This window comes from Myotis nattereri (assembly GCF_964212035.1).
Source record: "Myotis nattereri genome assembly, chromosome: 16".
Classification (NCBI taxonomy): Eukaryota; Metazoa; Chordata; class Mammalia; order Chiroptera; family Vespertilionidae; genus Myotis; species Myotis nattereri.
The window spans coordinates 12346960-12369033 of record NC_138091.1 but is presented as its reverse complement, the minus strand read 5'-3'; the positions used below and the strand labels follow the sequence as shown (position 1 = coordinate 12369033).

The following is a 22074-nucleotide window of genomic DNA, read 5'->3' as shown; positions in this document are numbered from 1 at the left end:
AAAAGTGGAGACCATGTAGAGACTGGTAGGAGGCGGAGGTGCAAAAGGGGTGGCCGGGCGCCCTCAGACAACAACTGGAGTCCTGGAGAGATATCTCAGCTGTGGGGGCTGCCACTGAGAACTCGGGAATCTAATCCCTGAGGCGGGCATCCCAGCACAGAGCACCAGAACTGAGGAGAGTACCCACATAACACTGTGAAATGTAGTGGGGTGCTGTCTGCCAGGGAGTGGCAGCTGAAAATTCAGGCATCTTCTTAAAGGGCCAGCACACAAAATTCCCTATGGAGCCACCCACCTTGTGCTCTGGCAGAGGGAGGGTGAAGTGGACTGGAGCTGTGAGAGCAGAACCCAGGACTAGGGACTTGGGGGATAGAGCTCAGAAGGCAGACACCCCAAGTTTCCTGGGCTGAGCCATTCCTTCACACAGCGGAGGACAGCTTTCCCACAAAGACATCTGCCTTGCCATGTTGACAAACCCTATTGGAAAACACCTTGCCCTGCGGCCATGTAAGAGATTAAAAGTAACAATTAGCCTCCAGGCAAAAGCAACTGCCAACTCTGGCCACACCTGAGGATGACTGCCTGGGGGCAATTCAAGGTGGAATCCTATCAGTCTGTAGACAGAGGAGGTCTCTGGAGGCTTTGAGTCTTTGCCTGATCTAATTAGTCAGAAATAGCCTTTAACACTGTCCTGCACTAGAGATTGAGAGGTGTAGAGCAGTGGTTCTCAACCTTGGCTGCACATTAGAATCACCTGGGAATCTTTTGAAAATCCTGATTTCTGGGCCTCATCCTCCAGAAATTCTGTTTCTTTGTTAGTATGTTGTGGCCCCACCCCATAACAAAGAAACAGAATTTCTGGAGGATGAGGCCCAGAAATCAGGATTTTAAAAAGATTCCCAGGTGATTCTAATGTGCAGCCAAGGTTGAGAACCCCTGGTGTAGAGGATGTACTTAAAACAGTCACAACCAAAATGAGGAAACAAAGAAACCACCCCCAAATGAAAGAACTAGAGAATTCTACAGAAAAAGAGGTAAGTGAAGCAGACATAAGAAATTTATCTAAGACAGAGTTCAGAGTAATGATGGTAAAGATGCACAGCAGCATGAAAAAAGATATAGTAACTATGCAAAAAAAAAAAAACCAGTCTGAGATAAAGAATGACATAACACAAATAAAGAACACAATGGAAGGAATACATAGCAGATTAGGGGAAGCTGAGGATCAGGTCAGTGAATTAGAAGAGAGGGTTGAAAATATCACTCAATTAGAGACCCAAAAAGAAAAAAACAATTAAAAATCAGGAGGACAGCTTAACAGAGCTGGGGAACAATGTGAAACGTAACAATGTTAGAATAGCAGGTGTGCCAGAAGAGGCAGAAAGGGAAATAGGGATAAAGAAGGTATTTGAAGAAATAATGGCAGAAAACTTCCCTAACCTGGTAAAGGAAAAAGTCACACAAGTTCAGGAGGCACAGAGAACCCCCAGCAAGAAGAATCCAAACAGGCCCATGCCCAGACACATCATAATTAAAATGCAAAAAATTAAAGACAGAGAATCTTAAAGGCAGCTCAAGAAAAGAAGCTGTTATTTACAAAGGAGTTCCCAGAAGGCTGACACCTGATTTCTCATCAGAAACTCTACAGACCAGAAAGGAATGGCATGAAGTACTCAAGGTAATGGAAAGCAAGCATCTGAAACCAAGATTACTATATTCAGCAAGGCTAACATTCAAAATAGACGGTCAAATAAAGAGCTTCCCAGACAAAAGGAGGCTAAAGGAGTACATCATCACCAAGCCAGCATTACAAGAAATGCTAAAGGGACTGCTATAATGAGAAGGAGGAACAGAGACAGAAACCTAAGCATACAGAATTAAAATGGCAATAAATAAGTACCTATCAATAATAACCCTAATCATAGGATTAAATGCTCCAATCAAAAAGCATGCAATAGCTGAATGGATAAAAAAACATGACCCAACTATATGCTATCTACAAGAGACCCACCTCAAAGCAAAAGACACACAGAGGATGAGAGTGAAGGGATGGGAAAAAACTTTCCATGTAAATGGAAAAGAAAAAAAAGCTAAAGTAGCAATATTCATATCCAACGAAATAGACTTTAAAATGAAGGCCATAACAAGAGACAACAAAGGTCACTACATAATACTAAAGGGAACGATCCAACAAGAGGATATAACCCTGGTAAACATATATGCACCCAATATAGGAGCACCTAAATATATTAAAATATTTCTAGAGGACTTTAAGGGAGAGATCGACAACAACAGCATATTGCACAGAACTAGAACAAACTCTCCAAAAATTCACCTGGAATAAAAAAAGACCCCAAATAGCCACAGCAGTCCTGAGAGAGAACAAAGTTGGAGGGATCACAATACCAGATATCAAACTATATTACAAAGCCACTGTTCTCAAAACTGCCTGATACTGTCATAGGAACAGACATATAGACCAATGGAACAGAATAGAGAACCCAGAAATCGACCCAAGCCATTATGCTCAATTAATATTTAACAAAGGAGGCAAGAGCATATAACGGAGTCAAGACAGTCTCTTCAATAAATGGTGCTGGGAAAATTAGACAGATACATGCAAAAAAATGAAACTAGACCACCAACTTGCACCATACACAAAAATAAACTCAAAATGGATAAAGGACTTAAACATAAGACGGGAAACCATAAAAATCTTAGAAGAATCCATAGGCAGCAAAATAGCAGACATATGTCGTAACAATATCTTTACTGATCCAGCTCCTAGGACAATGGAAACTAAGGAGAAAATAAACAAATGGGACTACATCAAAATAAAAAGCTTCTGCACAGTCAAAGAAACCATCAACAAAGCCCACTGCATGGGAGAAGATATTTGCCAATGATATCTCCGATAAGGGTTTAATCTCCGAAATTTACAGGGAACTCATAAAAACTAACAAAAGGAAGATAAACAATCCAATCAAAAAATGGGCAAAGGACTTAAATAGACACACACTTCGAAAGAGGACTTACAGACCTGACCGGTTTGGCTCAGTGGATAGAGCGTCAGCTGCGGACTGAAGGGTCCCAGGTTCGATTCCAGTCAAGGGCATGTACCTTGGCTGCAGGCACATCCCCAGTCGGGAGTGTGCAGGAAGCAGCTGAATGTTTCTCTCTCATCGATGTTTCTAACTCTCTATCCCTCTCCTTCTCCCTTCCTCTCAGTAAAAAATCAATAAAATATATTTTTTAAAAGATGAGGACTTGCCCTAACTGGTTTGGCTCAATGGATAGAGCATCGGCCTGCAGACTCAAGGGTCCCAGGTTTGATTCCGGTCAAGGGCATGTACCTTGGTTGCAGACACATACCCAATAGGGAGTGTGCAGGAGGCAGCTGATCGATGTTTCTCTCTCATCGATGTTTCTAACTCTCTATCCCTCTCCCTTCCTCTCTGTAAGAAATCAATAAAATATATTTTAAAAAAAAATGAGGACTTACAGAAGGCCAAGAGACATATGAAAACATGCTCAAAGTCACTAATCATCCGAGAGATGCAAATCAAAACTACAATGAGGTGCCATCTCACACCTGTCTGAATGGCTATCATCAACAAATCAACAAACGACAAGTGCTGGAGAGGATGCAGAGAAAAAGGAACCCTCCTGCACTGCTGGTGGGAATGCAGACTGGTGCAGCCACTGTGAAAAACAGCATTGAGTTTCCTAAAAAAATTAAAAATGGAACTCCCATTTGACTCAGTAATCCCACTTCTAGGAATATACCCCAGGAAATCAGAAACACCAATCAAAAGGATATATGCACCCGTATGTTCACAGCAGAACAATTTACAATAGCTAAGATTTGGATATAGCCCAAGTGCCCATCAGCAGATGAGTGGATTAAAAAACTATGGTACATCTACACAATGGAATACTCCACTACTGTGAAAAAGAAGGAACTCTTACCATTTGCAACAGCATAGATGGACCTGGAGAACATTATGCTAAGCGAAATAAGCCAGTCCGAGAAAGATAAGTATCACATGATCTCACTCACTTGTGGAATATAATGAACAACATAAAATGATGAACAAAAACAGAGCCAGAAAAAAAAATTTTAGACTAGAAGTAATCCTGTTATTTGCAGATTGTTAATATTTCCTACTTTTGTGATATTATACTATGTTAGTATAGTTTTGATAATATTATATTTAAAATCTATTTTTATTAAAATATTAATGTTTATTGCATACAAATGGCTAATTACTTTGTATCTACAATCTGGTAATAGATTTATTTTATATTTTGGAAAAAAAATTTCATGAGAGTGGGGATTATGGGCTTGCCATAGAGTACGTGTTTAATAAATAATAGCTGAATGAAAAAAAAAAAGAATATAGAAAGTACACAGAGCTATCCAAATCTGGGCATTAAAAATGCTTATGTGGAATGGAAGGGTGAACATTTACCCAACCTCATAAGGATGCTGATTCTTCAGAATGCCTGTGAGCACCCACTGGTGACAGCACCAGAGGTGGGTACTGTGTCACAGGAGATCTGGCTCCGCAGGATGTTCTACCCGAGGCAGTGCTGGTTTTCTCAGCCTTATCCTCACAGCTGGCTGGGGCAGGAAGGCCAAGGGGTCCTCCGGGAATGAGTAAGTGTGAACCCCGGCGACCAGTGGAGCCCCGTTTTAGCGGCTCCCAAGCAGGACCTGGAGCTTCAACGCCACAAGCTTTGCTGGCCGTGCTAGGAGCAGCCGCCTTGGCCCGTGCTCTGGTGAGGAGATAGGTCTCTGCGGCCCTTCCTCCTCTGGGAGAGCCATGAGACCAGGACGGCTACACCCGCTTTTCAGAGAAGCTCGCGAGACATTACCATACACACCATGAACCTTTCAGGGCTCCTGATTAATCTCGGCTGAGAAATGACACCAGGCAAACCCAAGAGAATCAACTAAACACCATCCAATCAAAGGGCTGAACACAAAACAAATGCAGCAACCTGGAGGCTGTTTCCCATATCAGCAGTAGCTAGCTATGGGGACAAGGCCACGTAAGGATTAAGACCCCAGTTCACATTTGCACCTGTCACTTACCCACCAAGTAACCTGAGCATCAGTTTACTCTTCATTAAAATGCATAGTCACTACTTCATAGGATTAATGTGAAAATTAAGTGACATAATTTCTTAGCAAAGTGCATGGGACATGGTAGAATCAGCTATTTTTATCAAAAGATGCCTGGGTGACAAATCTCAGTGATTCCCGAAGTCTGAGTGAGCTCCTGAGGCTCCTCTCGGGAGCACTCTAGCCAAGACCACCAGCCCCCAGGGGTCCACCTGCTGTGGCGGGTGGAGAACTGGGTGTAGAGAACCAGCAGGCTCCATGATGGACGGCATTTCCTGGAAAGCAATCATACCTGAGGTTGACGAGCGTGGCGCTGACATTTCGAATCTTCATGGGGATGGCGGACCCTGTTCCCAGGAAGATGATTTCTGGATACCGGCCTTTTTTCTCTATGGAAAAATACAGATGAAGAGTTCACTTCTTTCCGTCAAATGTGAGCCAGCATTCAGCCCTGACATGAGTAAGTCCCAGGAGGGCCCGGGGTTCCCTGTGGCGAATATCCTGATGGAAGGGCCACCGTCAGAGGGGTCACAGGCTGTTTGTGGGCAAAGGGCTGTCTGTGAAGCAAATGAATTTCTCAGGCCTTTCTTCCAAAGAATTGTTGCAAGTCTTTCAGTTACAAAGGGGCCTTCCCTGTGCTTGGAATCAGCATGCACCTCCAGGGGCTGGTGTCACCTTGTATCAGCTCCTACCACCAGACCTGCAGCACCCTACTTCCCAGGACTGTGGGCTCAGGGTCAGCTCCAGAAAGGAGAGGCACAGCTGGGACTGAAATCCAGGGCACCTGACGATTCTGTCGCTGGGGCCCCCTCCACCGCCTCTGATCGGCACCATGTGCACATCGGAACCAGAAACCCAATCAAACCCAAAGGCAAGTCAGTCAGTCTTCCCCAAAACACCAGGAGGCCAGGGCAAGAGGTTACTTGCCTGGGACTGAGTAGGTTACAAGCCCGCCTTCTACCCCAGCCGTGTCTACTTCTATCATTAGTTAAAAGGACACTGGGGCCCAGCCAAGTGTGGCTCAGTGGTTGAGGGTCGACCTATGAATCAGGAGGTCACGGTTCAATTCCCGGTCAGGGCACTTGCCCAGACTGCGGGCGAGATACCCAGTGTGTAGCATGTAGGAGGCAGTGGATCAATGATTCTCTGCACTGATGTTTCTCTCTCTCCCCCTCCCATCCTCTCTGAAATTAATAAAAATACATTTTAAAATAAAGGAAGGAAAGGACACTCCTCAAGAGGCTAGGAAAGCTGAGGAGACGAGGGGCGTGGCCGGGATCCTGGGTGGCCCCTCATTAGCACAGACAGGACTCGGTCCCCATTCAGCCGTGTCCTGGCTCACAGTTCTCCCCACGCCTCCCAGGAGCTCCCGCACTGCTGCTCTCGGCATGAGCCCTGGAGAGAGCCCGTGTGCCATCATGCCTTCCCTTCGCTGTTCCAGAAGGGCAGGCACTGGTGTTTCCCAACAGGAAAGAGGGAATCAGGGGAGGGCGCACATTAACCCAGTGGGTGCTGGGCTGGGAGAAGGGCTGCCCGGGTCCCTCCCTCACCGGCTGGGGCTGGGCTGTTCTGTGCGGTCTCCTTATACTCCTGCACACTCTCTTGGAAATTGGGGAGCTCCAGGGCCTCGGCTATGAATTCATCAGGATTGCAAGTTAGAAGAGCATCCCTGCAAAGAGAAAAGTATTTCAGGCGACTAAAGTTGTTTCAAATCAAGACTGAAGACCAAGCGCCTCAGAGTCTGGGCGGTTTTGTTCCGTCGGTGGGAGTCTCAGAGTGAGCTCTGAATAGCTCCAGCTCCTCAGAACACCTCCCAGCTCGGAGCCAGACAACCCTGGCACCACTGACATCTATCTGCTCACTGAATGCTGCCAGCATCTGACTCCCCTGGAGGCCGGGGAGAGGAGGGAGGCCGGGGAAATTACCCCAAGCAGTGCCTCTCAAACTTACGTGCACACAACTCATCTCCTTGAACCCTGTCAAACTGCAAGGCCTGATTCAGTGGCTCTGGTGGAGCCCGAGACTCATCCCCAGCAGCCTCCGAGTAGTGCTCTGCTGCTGCCTGGCCACGCTGAGCGCAAGCCTCCGAGCAGCGGCTCGTCCGTCATCTGAGCACTGAGATCACCTAAGTGACCTTCGGTCAGCAGTTCAGGAATTCCATTTCCCACAGGTACCAGGTGGGCATGGGTACAGCTACATTTGTTAATCGCAGCCTCTGCCGCTGCAGACAAGCCTCCACCCTGCCTGGGGCGCCGTGCCCGTCTCTCAGCAGCACGCGGCCCCCAACACCCTGCAGCACACACTGCAGAGCGGACAGGCAACGCCAGTGACTCCACATTAAGGATGGGGGGCCGCAGAGCCTTTCGGGACGGCAAGGTGTTTACCGAGTGCTGTCAGGAGCAGCGGCCGTCAACCTTTCGGACTTCACAGACCACTAGTGGTCCGCGGACCACCGGTTGGCGACTGCTGGTCACCAATGTCCCTTGGGCTAAGAACTACCCTAAGGGAACACTTCCAGTCAGAGATCGATACATGAGGCATTTACTGTTTCATTAAAACAGCAAAAACTTGTGAATGCCTCAATTTAACAAACACCCCTCTATGGACCTCTTGGGGAGACTATATAATGACGCAGGGAAGACTATATTACACAGTGTCAGGTACTATATATACAATACATCCCATATACTCCAAGTTAAAAGAAAAAAACTTTGTCAACCACCCTCTCATCTAGTGCTGAAGGGACTTTGGGGGATTGACTATCTTCACGATACAGTTCATATTTCTACACTGGAAACAATGAACATGCATCACTGCTCCCAGCACAGAAAACAACTGCAGAAAGGGACAATCATGGACACCACCTTCCAACTCAACACGAGGTCAGCTGGTTTCAGCAACGCGCTGATCCTGGGGCACAGCCGCACACCCGCCTGCGGGCTGTCTGTCGCTCTGGCTCGTGGGACAGTGGCAGATGGGTAATTCCAACAGACACCACGTGTGCAAAGCCTAAAATATTCACTACCTGGCCCTTCCCAAAAACCACCTCCGGCCCAGACCGTCCACAGGCTGAGTCACAGACCTCTGCCACTCCCTCCGGGGCCGGAGCTGGTACTTGAGGAGGCATTCGGCGCGGACCGTGGGCACAGAGAAGGCGGCGCCTTCCTCCTGAAAGAGAGAGCACACTCCCTGGAGAGAGAGAAGGGGGAGCTCCTGGGCCACAGGGGCCATCCTGTGACCCTACCTTACAGTGGAGGCTGGCGAGCAGGGGGAAGATGTCAGGGTGGATGAGGTTGAGCTGTGTCTGGATCTTGTGGCTCCGGAGATTGTGAATGGACGTACACTTCTCATTCAGGATCAGGTGCTGGGTGTCAGGCCCAAACCTAAGAAGGAACAGACTGCACATGTACAGCGTCCTGTAGGGCCTCGTCCTGAGGGGCAGCACTGGGAACAGAGCACCAACATAGATGGAGGTGTTCAAAGAGAATAAGTGACTTGTCCAGAAAGACTGTTACTAACTGGCCAGAGTCCTACTACTTCTGTGTCAAAGTCCAGTTTCTCCCCAAACTCAAACCAGAAAAAAATAAAATACCAGAAAAAAAGAAAAGTTACAATGTTGGGAGCCTACAGCTACAGCCAGGAAACAGAGTGCAGTGCGGACTGGAGAAAAGCCTGGGAGGAAAGAAGTACCACATGTGAGACTCAAGGCCTAAGGAACAGGCCGAGGAGTGCCGAGGAGTGAGAGGCGCCAGGCCAATGAAGGAAGAGATGCAGGACTTGCCGGGAGAACCAGGACAGGCAGGTTGACCCGCCACCCAGCGTCACCACGTGCTGCAAATTCAACGCAAATAATTCCCCACTCGATGCTGGCCCAGCCAATGCGGCCAACAGGAAAGCGTGCCCTCCTTCTAGCACTACATTCTGGTAGACCATCTGCCTCACAGGGCTATTGGGAGGATTAAAGAAAATAAAACAAAATGTAGGCTATTTAACACACTGCCTGACAGGGATGTTTAATAAACTGAAGCTCTCATTTTAAACCCACAAGTCTCTTCTTTAGGCTACACGCGTGGAATTGTCAACCAAAAGGCAGCGTTGGTTCAGACCCTGAGTGTAGAGGGTGTGAGCTGCTGTTTTAAACGGGCCTCACGCAAACAGGACATGTGCACACACGGTGCCCCCTAGCGGTGACACTTTAAGAGGGATGCAGGCGCTGGCTCAGAATGCAGGGACAGCAGGAGTCCCAGGGAAGTCTAGGCAGGTGTGGAGTAAGGGTGGGAGCGCTTCAAGGAGAGGGGAAGGTCAGACGTGCTGCTGGGCCAGGCTCCGTACCTCTCCATCCACTGCTGGTACCTGCCATCCGCAAGCACACTCTCCGGGGCCAGGTGAGCCACCAGGGCCACGGGGGCATCGGCACTTCCTTGGAACCTGGATGGGAGGAAGGTGGGCTTTGCTTTATAAAATGACACAACCTCAGAGCATGCACAAAGCAGACTGGGCGGTGAGGGAGGGGCACCACTCGGCTCTCGGGGACCACAGTGAGCCCTCAGCCTCGCGTCCAGGCCGGGCTGTTCCCAGCTGCTCCCAGAGGTGCCAGAGCAGGGCGGAGCCCCAGACTGTCCGGGTCCCTCTATGCACAAGCTCTGGGCCTACCTACACTTAAAACTCTAACTGGCCATTAACGTCCTAGTCTGTAGGTCTCTGCTTTGTCAGGTTTTCTAACTTCACTTCAAGGCTGTGTAACCCACAAAGCCCACCAACCACCGATCACCAGTAAAACCTGCCAGCGGGACGAGCCTAAGGTAGGAGACTGCCTTGGCCTTTCAAATCCTGACTGAGTGTCCCAGCGCCCCGGCTCTGGGCCAGGAGCAGCCACAGGTTTGGGGGCGCCCTGTGGATGCCGCTGGGCCCTACGTGCCGTATGTGGGCTCTCACTCGTCACCCCCAGGACCCCGTTACCTCTGGAAAGCAGCGTTCTCACAGATGGGTTGAATGAATCCTTCGTCTGGACACTCGACCACAATAAAAGCGAGCCCGGGGTCCGGGGGAGTACAGATCTCTTCAGCCAAAATCTGCAGGGTCAGAGGGTTGTGTCACTCTCGCAGAGCAGCGCCAGGGCAGCAGGCACACCCCGGCCCGCAAGCCCACTGCACAGCCCAGGAGCCCTGCCAGCAACACAGGGCCAGCGGGGGGAGCACCACGGCCCCCGCCTGCCCCTGCTCACTCAGAGGGCATTTCAAACCGACAGTGACCAGAAAGCCAGGCGTGGCACACACGGCTCTCAGGTCTGTGGCCAATGGCCTAAAGTCCTTAGACTCTAGAGCAGCGGTTCTCAACCTGTGAGTCACGACCCCTTTGGAGGTCGAACGACCCTTTCACAGGGGTCGCCTAAGACCATCGGAAAACACATATATAATTACATACTGTTTTTGTGATTAATCACTATGCTTTATCTTCAATTTGTAACAATAAAAATACATCCCGCATATCAGATATTTACATTACGATTCATAACAGTAGCAAAATTACAGTTATGAAGTAGCAACAAAAATAATTTTATGGTTGGGAGTCACCACAACATGAGGAACTGTATTAAAGGGTCGCGGCATTAGGAAGGTTTGTTAAATTGAGGGTCAGCTTCAGAGTGACAGCCTGCTGGGAAATGAAGTAACCTTCATGGCCACCCTGCTCTCCGTGAGAGACCTCACCCAGTGGGCGCTACTCGTTTTCAGAGGATGCAGAGTTGGAAGACTGCTCTGGACTGCGCCTGTCTGGACTCTGTGACACAGCGCCCACCTCTGGTGCTGTCACCAGTGGGTGCTGCACAGGCATTCTGAAGAATCAGCATCCTAGAGGGTCACTGCTCTAGAGAAGACATCCTGGCAAAGAACAAGGTAGCCTTCTTTGGGGCCATGCACCCAAAGTCCATCCTTCTGGGGGTCTTCCCTGAGCTCAAGTACAAGGGGAAGCATCATCCTACCAGGAGGGGGACCCCCAGATCCTAAGTGGGATACAGAAGTGCCCACAGCAGCCAGTGTAGCTTAGCCAAGCGACAAAACCCAAGCCATTCCACTTCCCTCAAAAGTGCTGTCTGCAAGGCCCGAGCCGGACAGAGACCGTCCCTGTGCTAGGCCCTACCTGTAAATGCGGAAACATCGTGAAAGGGGCATCTCACCTCTCTTCCCTCAAAAGTGACACTTTTCCCATCCTTGACGGCAGAAATGATGGGAGCGATGGCAGCTGTCCCCCTGGAAGGAGGAGAGAGGAGCCGTGAGACGGGAGCTTTCCCACCAGACGGCCCCACAGGCCCCGCGGGAGCGGCCCAAACTCACACTGGGAGGCCCAGCTCTTTGGCTCTGAGCACCAGGAAGTTTCCTTTCTTCAGGTGAAGCTGTAACAAAAAGAACACAGTGTACTTTCAGTCACTAACGAAGAAGCTTGGTTTAATCAACTTTCTAGTAAGTGCATCTTTCTGGTTTTACTTATTATTGTTATTACAACTTCAGATAAAGTGCATTATATTCTGAAGTCATTTGTTTTGAAACACTAATAATAAAATGCTTTTAGTAATAAAAGCTGACTTAAAAACACAGTGCTCTCTTTCCCAACATTAATTCCCTATAAATGTATAAAATGTCACCCATTCCCATAGCAAGTAAGAAGTATCCTTCTAGCATCCTAGTGGAGAAACGCTGTGCTGTGTCATCATCCTGCACTCACCAACTAATAGCTACAGGAGCGCCACCGAACACGGTCTACTGGAGAAATGACCACACGCATCACTGTCACGCAATATTCCGGGGCAGTGACAGGGCAATACAAGTGTGGACAGTTTCTCCTCTATTTTTCGCACATTTGGCAATATAATGCTGTTGCTTTTATAATGGAAAAAAGTTATAATAAAAAATTTCTGATATGTTGTTATTACAAAGGGAAAATAACAATCTTATCACGAAACTTCATAATCATCATTCTATACTTAAATATTTGTTCACACATTTTTAGGATCTGCATATTTCACACACACACATAATAGAGAAAAACGGTAGAAATGGCATAAACTGTTAATAAGTCTTTGGGTGATGAATTGTATTTGATCCTCCTTTTCTTTTTTAAATCTTTATATTAACGATTTGCATTTTCTTTTTACTTCCTAAAGTTAAAAAATGACTCAGGGCAAAGTCTCTAACTTGGATTCTAAGTCTTATTAAGATTCTAGAATTGTCTGTCTTCGAAAGCATTACCCTAGAGCAGCGCTTCTCAACCTGTGGGTTGCGACCCCTTTGGGGGTCGAACAACCCTTTCACAGGGGTCGCCTAAAACCATCAGAAAACACATATATAATTACATATTGTTTTTGTGATTAATCACTATGCTTTAATTATGTCCAATTTGTAACAATGAAAATACACCCTGCACATCAGGTATTTATATTACGGTTCTTAACAGTAGCAAAATTGCAGTTATGAAGTAGCAACGAAAATAATTTTATGGTTGGGGGTCACCACATGAGGAACTGTATTAAAGGGTCATGGCATTAGGAAGGTTGAGAACCACTGCCCTAGAGGAAGGATTACAGCCTAAGTGGGTGCAGGTAACAGAGCGTATGTGACATTAGTAGACAGTGGCAAGCACTGCTGTGACCATTCTCTACAGACTACTGGGCAGGAGGGCAAGAGCAAATGTACCTAATGTTTAACAGGAACTGCACACTAAGGCAGGTGAGCCATCTCCTTCCTGTGGGCTGAGTTCAGCCCAGAGAGCTGCTCCCAGGAAGGAAGGCAGAGGACTTGGGAGGCGATGAGAAGCAGACAGCGAGCCCAGAGCCGGAGCTTCAGCCAGGCCCTCTGCACACAGGGCCTCCCCTCTCCAACTCTCACAACATGAACCAGCTCCGCTTCACTGCCTTCCAACCCCTTTGCCGAGAAACAGCAAATTAACTAGTGAGGGAAAGGGACCATGGGCTGACCCGGGAGAGCAGTTCTCAGAAGCGGCAGTGGACAGCCGGGCAGGAGGCAGAAGCCACGGAGAAGCCACGGCAGAAGCCACGGCAGAAGCCACGGAGAAGCCGGCAGTTCCTTAGTGCTGGAGCCTCAAGCTCCCGGGAGGCAGGAAGGATCTAACACAACTTAGTAATTGCCAGGTAGCCCTAGCCGGTTTGGCTCAGTGGACAGAGTGTCCTGGGTTCGATTCTGATCAAGGGCATATGACTGGGTTGCAGGCTCAGTCCCCAGCAAAGGGAGTACAGGAGGCAGCCAATCAATCATTCTCTCTCATCATTGACATTTCTCTCTCTCTCTCCCTTCTTCTCTGAAATCAATAAAAATTAAATAAAATCAATGGAAAAATATTCTCAGGTGAGGATTTAAAAAAAATAATAATTACTATGTAAACCATTTTGGAAAATTATTTCGCTGTCTAAAAACTCAGAAATATAAAAGTAATAAGCCTATTGGCAGTACTTAACGTCTATAAAACTTACAACTATTACTCAGATAAGTTGATAAGTGATACTGACAATGATTTTTCAATAACTAACATTACTACTAACCTTTCATAATTGTTAACACTTGCTGTTGTTAGAATTTGGATGAAAATTACCAATGTTTTAAAATGGACATTATTTCTTTCAGATAGAGAGTCGGCCTTCAGAATGACAGAATGAAGTGTCCCGGGTTTGATTCTGGTCAAGGGCACATGCCTGGGTTTCATGCACAATCCCTAGTAGGGGGTGTGCAGGAGGCAACCAATCATAGATTCTCTCTCTTCATTGATGTTTCTATCTCTCTCTCCCTCTCCCTTCCTCTCTGAAATCAATAAAATATGTGTGTGTGTGTGTGTGTGTGTATATATGCGCCATTAGTCAGACCTGAAAAATACCTTATTGTAATAACACTTTCATAGTTTGACCAACTTCAGATTTGCAGATCAAGGCTTTTGTGAATGCTAGCCAATATTTAATTAGTGTCCCGCTGTTAGCAGTTAAATAATATTAACTAAAACAGAGTTGAAAGATTCTGAATAAAGGCCTGAATCATCTGAAAGAAAACAAAACTTTCTCTAAAAAAGTAGCCTTTAACTTCAAAAGATAGCCAAATATTTCAGGCAGTCCTAATGTGAACAATGGAGAGAATCTGTAGTATGCAACAGCACAGGTGGATACTGGGAAATACAGGTATCCGTGGTTTCACCTTGGCACAGGGGGCTCAGCAGGTGCTCCCTAGGAACTACTGGAAAAGTGCTGGCTCAAGGTCACCACCCTCACGTAACGCCCACCAGAAAGGTGCTCACCTTACAGATGAAAGCTACGACCAAGGAGGGGTCCCTGCCACCCCTTCTCTGGCTGACACCTGAGAAAAAACAAATCTGATTATAACAACTGTGAAGGCTTACAGGCTTCCCAGGTGGATGGCCATCAGATACGTAATTTGACTTCTCACACCACGAAACAGATAAACCCTTCCCTCCAAAGGCTGAGGAAGGCACTGGGGTTGTTTCAATCAGACCTGGTCTTCCCCACTCATTTGGGAATCTAAGTGAGTGAAAAACACAAGACTCCATCCAAAAAACTTCCAGAATGGCGAGTGAAAAGTGACACATTTACCAAGCAGTGGAGAAGTGAGAGAAACAAGCTGCAAGGTGCTTTATAAACAAGTATGAAAATATGTGAAATGACACAAGAGCCAAGAGGCCTGTGGAGAAAGTCTGGGCAGGGTCTGCGCCCATTCCAGCCAAGAAAGGATGCTACAGGACCACCTCAGGGCAGAAATGGGAGCTTATCAGGCCTGCCCAGCACGGGACAGACCCTTACACAGTCGGTCCTGATACATCTACTCTGGGGATTTACTTCATTTCCCAGCAGGCTGCCACTCTGAAAGAAAAGGTGCAGATCTGCTCACTGATTTGACTGCTTTGTCAGCTCAGCAGTTACAGTTCTGTGTTCATGACAAATGAATCTGCATTGATAAAAAGCCTATAAGCCTCTGTACGAGTCCATCTGCCTCTGGGTAAAGAGCAGAGTCTGGGCGCACAGGGCCGCGGACTGGCCTGTGTACGGGCCGAGTCACACTGTGCAGGAGTACAGCAGCCGCTGTTCAGGGGAGCCTGGTGAGGGCTCTCACGGAGAGCAGGGTGGCCATGGCCGAGAAAGCAGTTCCGACAGAGACTGTTCTGTGTGACGGCATTACCATCTGGCAAGCGCTGCTCGTTTTCAGAGGATGCGGAGTCGGAAGACTGCTCTGGACTGCGCCTGTCTGGACTCTGTGCTGGCTGGTGATTTCCACACTTCTCTTCACCTGGTCAGTATGAGAAATGATCAAATGACACACCTGCAAGGGGAGCTCCCAGCAGAGCCTGGGTGTTCACACGTGGGAACGCCATTAAGCAGGCCTGCTCCTAGCACCGTAAACAGACACCCCCCAATCCTGGTCTCCAGGCCGCATTTACATCAGACTCCCTTTCCATTTCTGCCCAGCGCAGAGCCCTAAGGTGAGAATTCAACAGGGTTTGTTAACTAGAAAGCATGCAGGCAGTAGGCTAGTTTACGCATTATCATCACTCGCAATAAACAGACTGGGCCTGAAAGTGGCCCATGCCCGAGAGGGGACGTCATTGGGCAGTCAGTTAAATCTCAAGGTTAGGAAGCTGCCACACAGTGGTGGGTCCCATGGAAGCTGCCTGCTCCCGGCACGCTCATCCCCATGGCCTGCACGCTGGGAAAGCAAGGCCAGAAAGCTGAGCAGGTTCCCACTGGCCACACAAATATACGAAAAAGCAAATTGCTCCATGCTACGGAGGGACACAGGGTGCCACACAGGAACAGTGGGGCACACAAATCAGGAGGGGTGGGGTCAGGACAGGAAAGCCACCTGAGCAGGAGCGAGCCGGGCAAGGCGAGTTCGGGTCAGAACCTCACAGTGTGCACTGTGCACTGTGCCTTTGCCGGGGGCATGCCCCTCGCCTCCCTCCCTCCTTCACCCGCGGCCCCGTGCAGCCCATCTCCTGCCCAGTCCTGGCCTGTACCCCTTCAGCACTCGGCCAGCCATGTCGAGGAAATGTCTCGACTCCTTGGAGTGTGTTCAGTCAGACTTAAGGGCAACACCCACAGGGCAGGGCCTGACGTGGACTGTCCCTCTCTAGGTCAACACTACTTCCCCTGGCCCTGGGACCAGAAGGGGTTCCTGTGACCTTTTGACCTTTGACAACGCTTCTACTGGGTGGCTGTGTGCTTAAAAACACATCAGAATCCTCTTATCAAAGGAGGTACTTACATCTGTGGTAAATAAACCTCGAGCAATAAATGCAAATCTTAGAGCAGAGGTTCCTCAAACTTTTTAAACAGGAGGCCAGTTCACTGTCCCTTAGACATTCCACACATGCGCACTGCGGGCCCGGGACGAGTCGGCTGCTAAGCAGGACAGGCAGTGGCAGCAAAAACACCCGGCGGGCCGGATAAATGTTTTCAGCAGGCCACGGCCATAGTTTGAAGACCCCTGTCTTAGAGCAATGTGTTTTCAGCAGCGCTCGATTACATTATATTCCAAAGTATAGTCACTATCATTACACACCAGTTAAACGTGCCTGCCCAGAAGATCAGAAGCTCCGTAAGGGCAGGAACCGTACCTTAATTTATCCAAGCAGTTTCCATTCTCACCCGTGCCGGCCTCACCCTGGACCTATGCCCTCCTCCCAGGAAGTGTGCCTTCGTACTCACTGTATATGGGGATCTGGAACACCGTCATGGTCTCATCCTTATATTCGGGTGCGGAGTGGGGCCGCACAGCTTCGCGCAAAAGAGGAAAGCAACCGCATTAGTACAGACATGCGTGAAAGTCCCTTTTCCAGACCACCAACCACAAGCAGCTGAACAGCCTTGGGATTGTGGTGAGAATCTGCACTAAAATCAGAGTTTCTGAGCAAATCAAAATTCGGGGGAAAGAAGCAAAGTATATTTTCATCAGTTACTAGGGCCAAATGAAAAGACATGATCACTGGTGACTATCCATTTGTGAAAAAGAAAGAAACTAATACTCCAGTTTAAGAAGCACAAGGTAACAGATAACACCGTGAGGCCGGAGAATCTGTGGTCTGCACTGTGAGAGCCAGTACAGGTTCTGGAATAAGATACGGGCATTTCCACAGAAGAGGAGCGTGAACACCCTGGCGGAGCACACCGCCTCCAGGGCCGGGGCTGCGGCATCCTCGTTAGGCCTTTCCCTGGGAAGAGGCGCCCGCAGCACAGCCAAGCTGAGGCTCGGTGTAAAAGGACAGGACACAAGCTGCAGGTCCCTCTCATACCCTTCCTCCCCACTGCAAGAAACTCAAGGTTCATCGGCTCTGAGAACCGTTTCCAGCCTATATTTGAGGGGAAGGAGGTGGGGACACAGAATGTGACAGACATTTTAAAAATGCACCTATGTTGAGGAATGATTCAGTTTAAGGTTTAATTTAGTCAATCCCCATGGATTCTAATTTGATAGGGGCATATGTGAGAAAGAAATGGCAGATACTGAGTCAGAGGCAGCGACATACCCAAGTCTATTCCTTTCAAAGGACCAGAAAATATTTTGATAGCTTCTAGGTATTTTTCCTACAAAAAAGAAAGGAAAGAAAAGTGAGTAGTTATGGTTGCATAGATACAGGATGCAACAATGTATTTGAGTACGTAAGTGGCATCAACATGACTTATATAATAAGTATTTAAACTTCCTCTCCACAAATCTTTACCAAGTGTCCACTATCTGTCAGATGCCAAGGATTTAGCAGGGAGGAGATGGGATCCCTGCCCTCATCCAGTGGAGACAAAAATGAAACAAATGATAACACAAACAAGGACACAGTGGCAGTTGTGCTAAGAGCTCTTCAAGAAAGAAGCCTGGCTGGCATAGCTCAGTGGTTGAACGTTAACCTAAGAACCAGAGGTCACAGTTCAATTCCTGGTCAGCGCACATGCCCCAGTTGCATGCTCAGTCACCAGTAGGGGTCATACAGAAGGCAGCCGAACAATGATTCTCTCATCACTGATGTTTCTATCTCTCTCTCCCTCTCCCTTCCTCTCTGAAGTCAATAAAAATATATTTTTAAAAAATTTTAAAAATTAAAAAAAGAGGAGAAATGCAGGGGGCTGAGGTATAACTTGTCTAGAGAATCAGGGATGGCTCCCGAGCCAACGACCTTTTGGCTGAGCTCTGAAGGATCAGAACGACTCAGGCAGAGATGCAAGGGGTAGAGGTACTCATGCATGGATGAAACCCTGATGTGGGAATTGCTTCAGTGGGCGGCTAGGAGTTGGTCTATGTGGCTCCAGCCTGGTGACTGGGATATAGATGCAGGGGTGGGCAGGGCCATGGCTGCAGGACTTATGGGCCTTATTAAGGTGTTTGGACTGTACTGAATGGAGAACTCTGGGAGGGTTTTAGAATGGAAGTAACATGTCTGCTGTTCAGCCTTAAAGAGGTTCCTCTGGCTACTCTGTGGTAAGGTAGACTACAGGGAAGCAAGAACGGAGATTGGAAGCTACCAAAGGACACAGGTGCAGTAGACAGGGATAATGAAGGCCCTGGTGAGATGGAGACAAATGGATGGATTTGAGACATCATTTTGGAGACAATTAATAGTCCCTGGTGACTGGCAACCTTCCTCTTAAGAACTGGGAAATAAACTGCTATAGTCAACAGTTACAACACACACACTTTTCAATGATGAAGCAAATCTGAAAGGTATGAAGATGTCTCAAATGTAATAAGTAGATAAGAATAAAAGATAGCACTTATTATGTGTCTACTTGGTGCCAACCCCTTAGGGGGTTTTTGGTTTTTAAGTATTTTTTATTTTATTTATTTGTTTTTAATTTTTAGAGAGGGAGAGAGAAAAACATCTAAGTGAGAGAAACATCAATCAGCTGCCTCCTGCACGCCCCCTACAAGGGATCAGACCTGAAACCTGGGCATACGCCCTGACTGGGAATTTTTATGTGTATATTATTTTATTGATTTCAGAGAGAGGAAGGGAGAGGGAGAGAGAGAGAGAAACATCAATGATGAGAAAGAATCATCCATCGGCTGCCTCCTGCACACCCCACACTGGGGATCGAGCCTGCAATCCTGGCATGTGTCCTGATCGGGAATCAGATCGTAACCTCCTGGTTCACACCTGACCCGGAATTGAACCAGCATCCATTAGGTACGCGGGACGACACCCAACCAACCGACCCATACCGGCCAGAGCTGATTTGGTGTTTTATGTGTGTTATCTCATTTCTTTCTTTTTAAAAAATTTTTACATTTTTTTATTGATTTTAGGTAGAGCAAGGAAGGGAGAAACATCAACTTTGTTGTTCCACATTTTTATGCATTCATTGTTTGCTTTTTGTCTGTGCTTTGACCAGAGATCAAACCCACAATCTTGGTGTGTCAGGATGATGCTCTAACCAACTGAGCTACCTGGTCAGAGCTGTCATTTAATCTTTAATAACTCTATGAAACATGATAGCCATTTTATAGAAGAAGAAACTGAGGTAACTTGTTCAAGATGATATAGTTAGTAAGTTCTGGACTCAGGCCTCTTAATTTTGAAAGGTAAAGTGTTTACTTCACTACTGATTACCTCTGGAGGCAGAAGCCTGATTTACAAAAACGAAGATTCTTGTTATAACTTTGAAAAAAGGATGGGTTCGGTTTGGAAGCTCAGTCAGGAGACTCACCAGTTGTGGAGGTCCAGAGAGCACACACTTTGGGAGCCCGGTTTCCTTTAGAGTAAGAATCATTCCTAGAAAGGACAAGTGCAGTCAGAGCTCAGCACCCTGCCCCGCAGGCACTGCCAGCAGGACGCCTCGTAACCAGCTCCTTTTCCATTTGTCCTCATGCAGCTTCTAAGGACCAGGGAGCACGTGTGCAGCAGAAGGGACACCATACACCCCTCAGGTGCCTCTCCAATGGGCAGGGCTGATACCAGGCGAGGCAAGAGGCGCCTGGGGCACAAAACCATTCAACTGAAAGGAGGGTCTTAAATTCTGCAACCCAGGGACCTCCTGGCCTCCCTCTAGTCTCAGCTCTGAGAACGCAACGAGTGCAACACTCCTTCCTACCCACACCACAAAGCTTAGAGAATCTGGCTGCGACACGACGTTGACCTTTGCAGTGGGTCGACGTGAAGAACGGGGTATTACGGATAGTGGGTATCTGTGTGGAGCCCCTCTGTTCTCCGTGGTAAATGCATTTACTGTAATCTCCATCACTGCACTCTCCAGCTCACTGTCACGTATCTCCAGTCAAGCGACTCAGGAGACGAGTGGATGGTCACATGGAGGGCAGTGTCCAGGTTAAACGCTGCCCTCCTGAGGAACGGCGTCCGATGCTCCATGCCAGTGGTTCTCAACCTTCCTAATGCCGCGACCCTTTAATACAGTTCCTCATGTTGTGGTGACCCCCAACCATAAAATTATTTTCGTTGCTACTTCCTAACTGTAATGTTGCTACTGTTATGAATCGTCATGTAAATATCTGATATGCGGGATGTATTTTCATTGTTACAAATTGAACATAATTAAAGCACAGCGATTAATCACAAAAACAATATGTAACTCTATATGTGTTTTCCAATGGTCTTAGGGTACCCCTGTGAAAGGGTCGTTCGACCCCCCAAGGAGTTGCGACCCACAGGTTGAGAACCGCTGCTGTATGCAGCGCTGACTGGCCGGGCACACAGAGAATTCCAGCTCCTCTGGACTCAGAAGCTAAGCAAGAAAGGGCAAGGCAGCCTAAAACCCCACAGCATTCCCTCCAGCCAGGGACCCTGGAAAGAACAGACTCACCACACAACCCCCCAACGTTACTCCAGTGCATTCGGGTCAGGAATATGTTGTCCAAACGAGACACCTTCAGCCTAAGAAAGAGAAGACATTGGAGCAGGACAAAGTGGCGGCACCAGGGACCCTTTCTGCAGCCACAAAGGCACTGCTGCCTCTCACTTCAGCTTTCAAAGCCCATGATCATCGCCCCCCAAAGAAGGCCGCTGACTCACTTGTGCTCCTGCATGAGTCGCTGGACTCCTTCCCCGCAGTTGAAGAGATACCTGCAGGACGAGCATTACAGAAGTTACTTAGGAGATTCTATTTTGTAAGATTTCCACCACCGTTTAGATGTTTTAGTGCACACTCTGGGGGGGAAAAAAACAAAACCAAAAGCTGAAAACCCATGCTGGACTAGCCGGCCGCGTTCTGCTATTGGGATGCTGGATGTGGGAGGCTTCGGCGGAGACCCGGCGGGATCGGGGCGGGGAGGCGGTGCAGGCTGGCTGGTGCCCCAAAGGCCCTTTCCCCCTCGCAGACCCGGCGACTTCACACACCGACCCCGAGGCCACGCCCGGGCGCGCAGGGCAGGGGATGCGGCTCCGAGGGTGCCAAGGGGGAACTCGGGGGCCCAGGGTTGGAGGGAGGCCGCTTAGACCCGAGCCTGGGGTTCTGCAGGGACCCCGGGCACGTGACGGCGTGGGATTAAGGGACCCAGGATGCCCCACCCAACAACCAAAGTCAAGTTCCCAGCAACGCCAAACCCCCCGTGTCAGCAGGGCGCCGCGGCCCACAGAGGTGCCGCGATGCTCCCGGGCGCGCGGGGCTCGGGGAGGGTGGGGACGGACTCCGGCGCGACCCACTGACCGGTTGTACTCGGAGAAGACATAGAGCGCCGCGCCCGCGTCCCTGCCGCCCGCCGCCACCACCTGCAGGTACACGGTGTTCGGGCCCCCGGGCTCCCACGACGAGCCGCGCTTCTCTCGCGTGCGCAGGTGCCTCAGCGGGTCCTTGGGCGGCCGCGAGCGGCGGGCGGGCCCCTGCGACATGGTGCGCCCGGCCGCGGAGCGCAGCAGCAGCGAGCGGAGGGCCCACATGCGCCTGCTGCCCAGCTGAGAGACGCAGCGGCTCACCTCGCTCCGCGTGCCCCACGCCCCGC

The 22074-nt window shown here is 48.7% G+C and overlaps 2 protein-coding genes across 3 annotated transcripts in view; one reads left to right on the top strand and one right to left on the bottom strand.

Annotated features, from left to right (window-relative positions):
- ARHGAP44 (Rho GTPase activating protein 44) overlaps positions 1-13964 on the top strand; it is a 208804-nt gene extending 194840 nt beyond the window's left edge. The window contains exon 21 of the mRNA XM_081109533.1: positions 13762-13964. Within this exon, the coding sequence (XP_080965659.1) occupies positions 13762-13793 (32 nt within the window). The 3' untranslated portion in view covers positions 13794-13964. The remainder of the gene's footprint in view (positions 1-13761) is intronic.
- ELAC2 (elaC ribonuclease Z 2) overlaps positions 1-22074 on the bottom strand; it is a 27344-nt gene extending 5270 nt beyond the window's left edge. Inside the window, exons 1-16 of one of the 2 annotated variants that reach the window (XM_081109528.1) lie at positions 21783-22074; positions 21149-21199; positions 20940-21010; positions 19830-19894; positions 17660-17717; positions 16842-16910; positions 15316-15423; positions 14420-14478; positions 11461-11519; positions 11304-11376; positions 10088-10200; positions 9461-9556; positions 8373-8511; positions 8211-8317; positions 6679-6797; positions 5421-5517 (exon numbers count right to left, since the gene is read on the bottom strand). In XM_081109528.1, coding sequence (XP_080965654.1) covers positions 5421-5517; positions 6679-6797; positions 8211-8317; positions 8373-8511; positions 9461-9556; positions 10088-10200; positions 11304-11376; positions 11461-11519; positions 14420-14478; positions 15316-15423; positions 16842-16910; positions 17660-17717; positions 19830-19894; positions 20940-21010; positions 21149-21199; positions 21783-22012 — 1514 coding nt within the window. In that variant the 5' untranslated portion in view covers positions 22013-22074. The remainder of the gene's footprint in view (positions 1-5420; positions 5518-6678; positions 6798-8210; positions 8318-8372; positions 8512-9460; positions 9557-10087; positions 10201-11303; positions 11377-11460; positions 11520-14419; positions 14479-15315; positions 15424-16841; positions 16911-17659; positions 17718-19829; positions 19895-20939; positions 21011-21148; positions 21200-21782) is intronic. The other variant, XM_081109529.1, reaches the window with a different exon arrangement.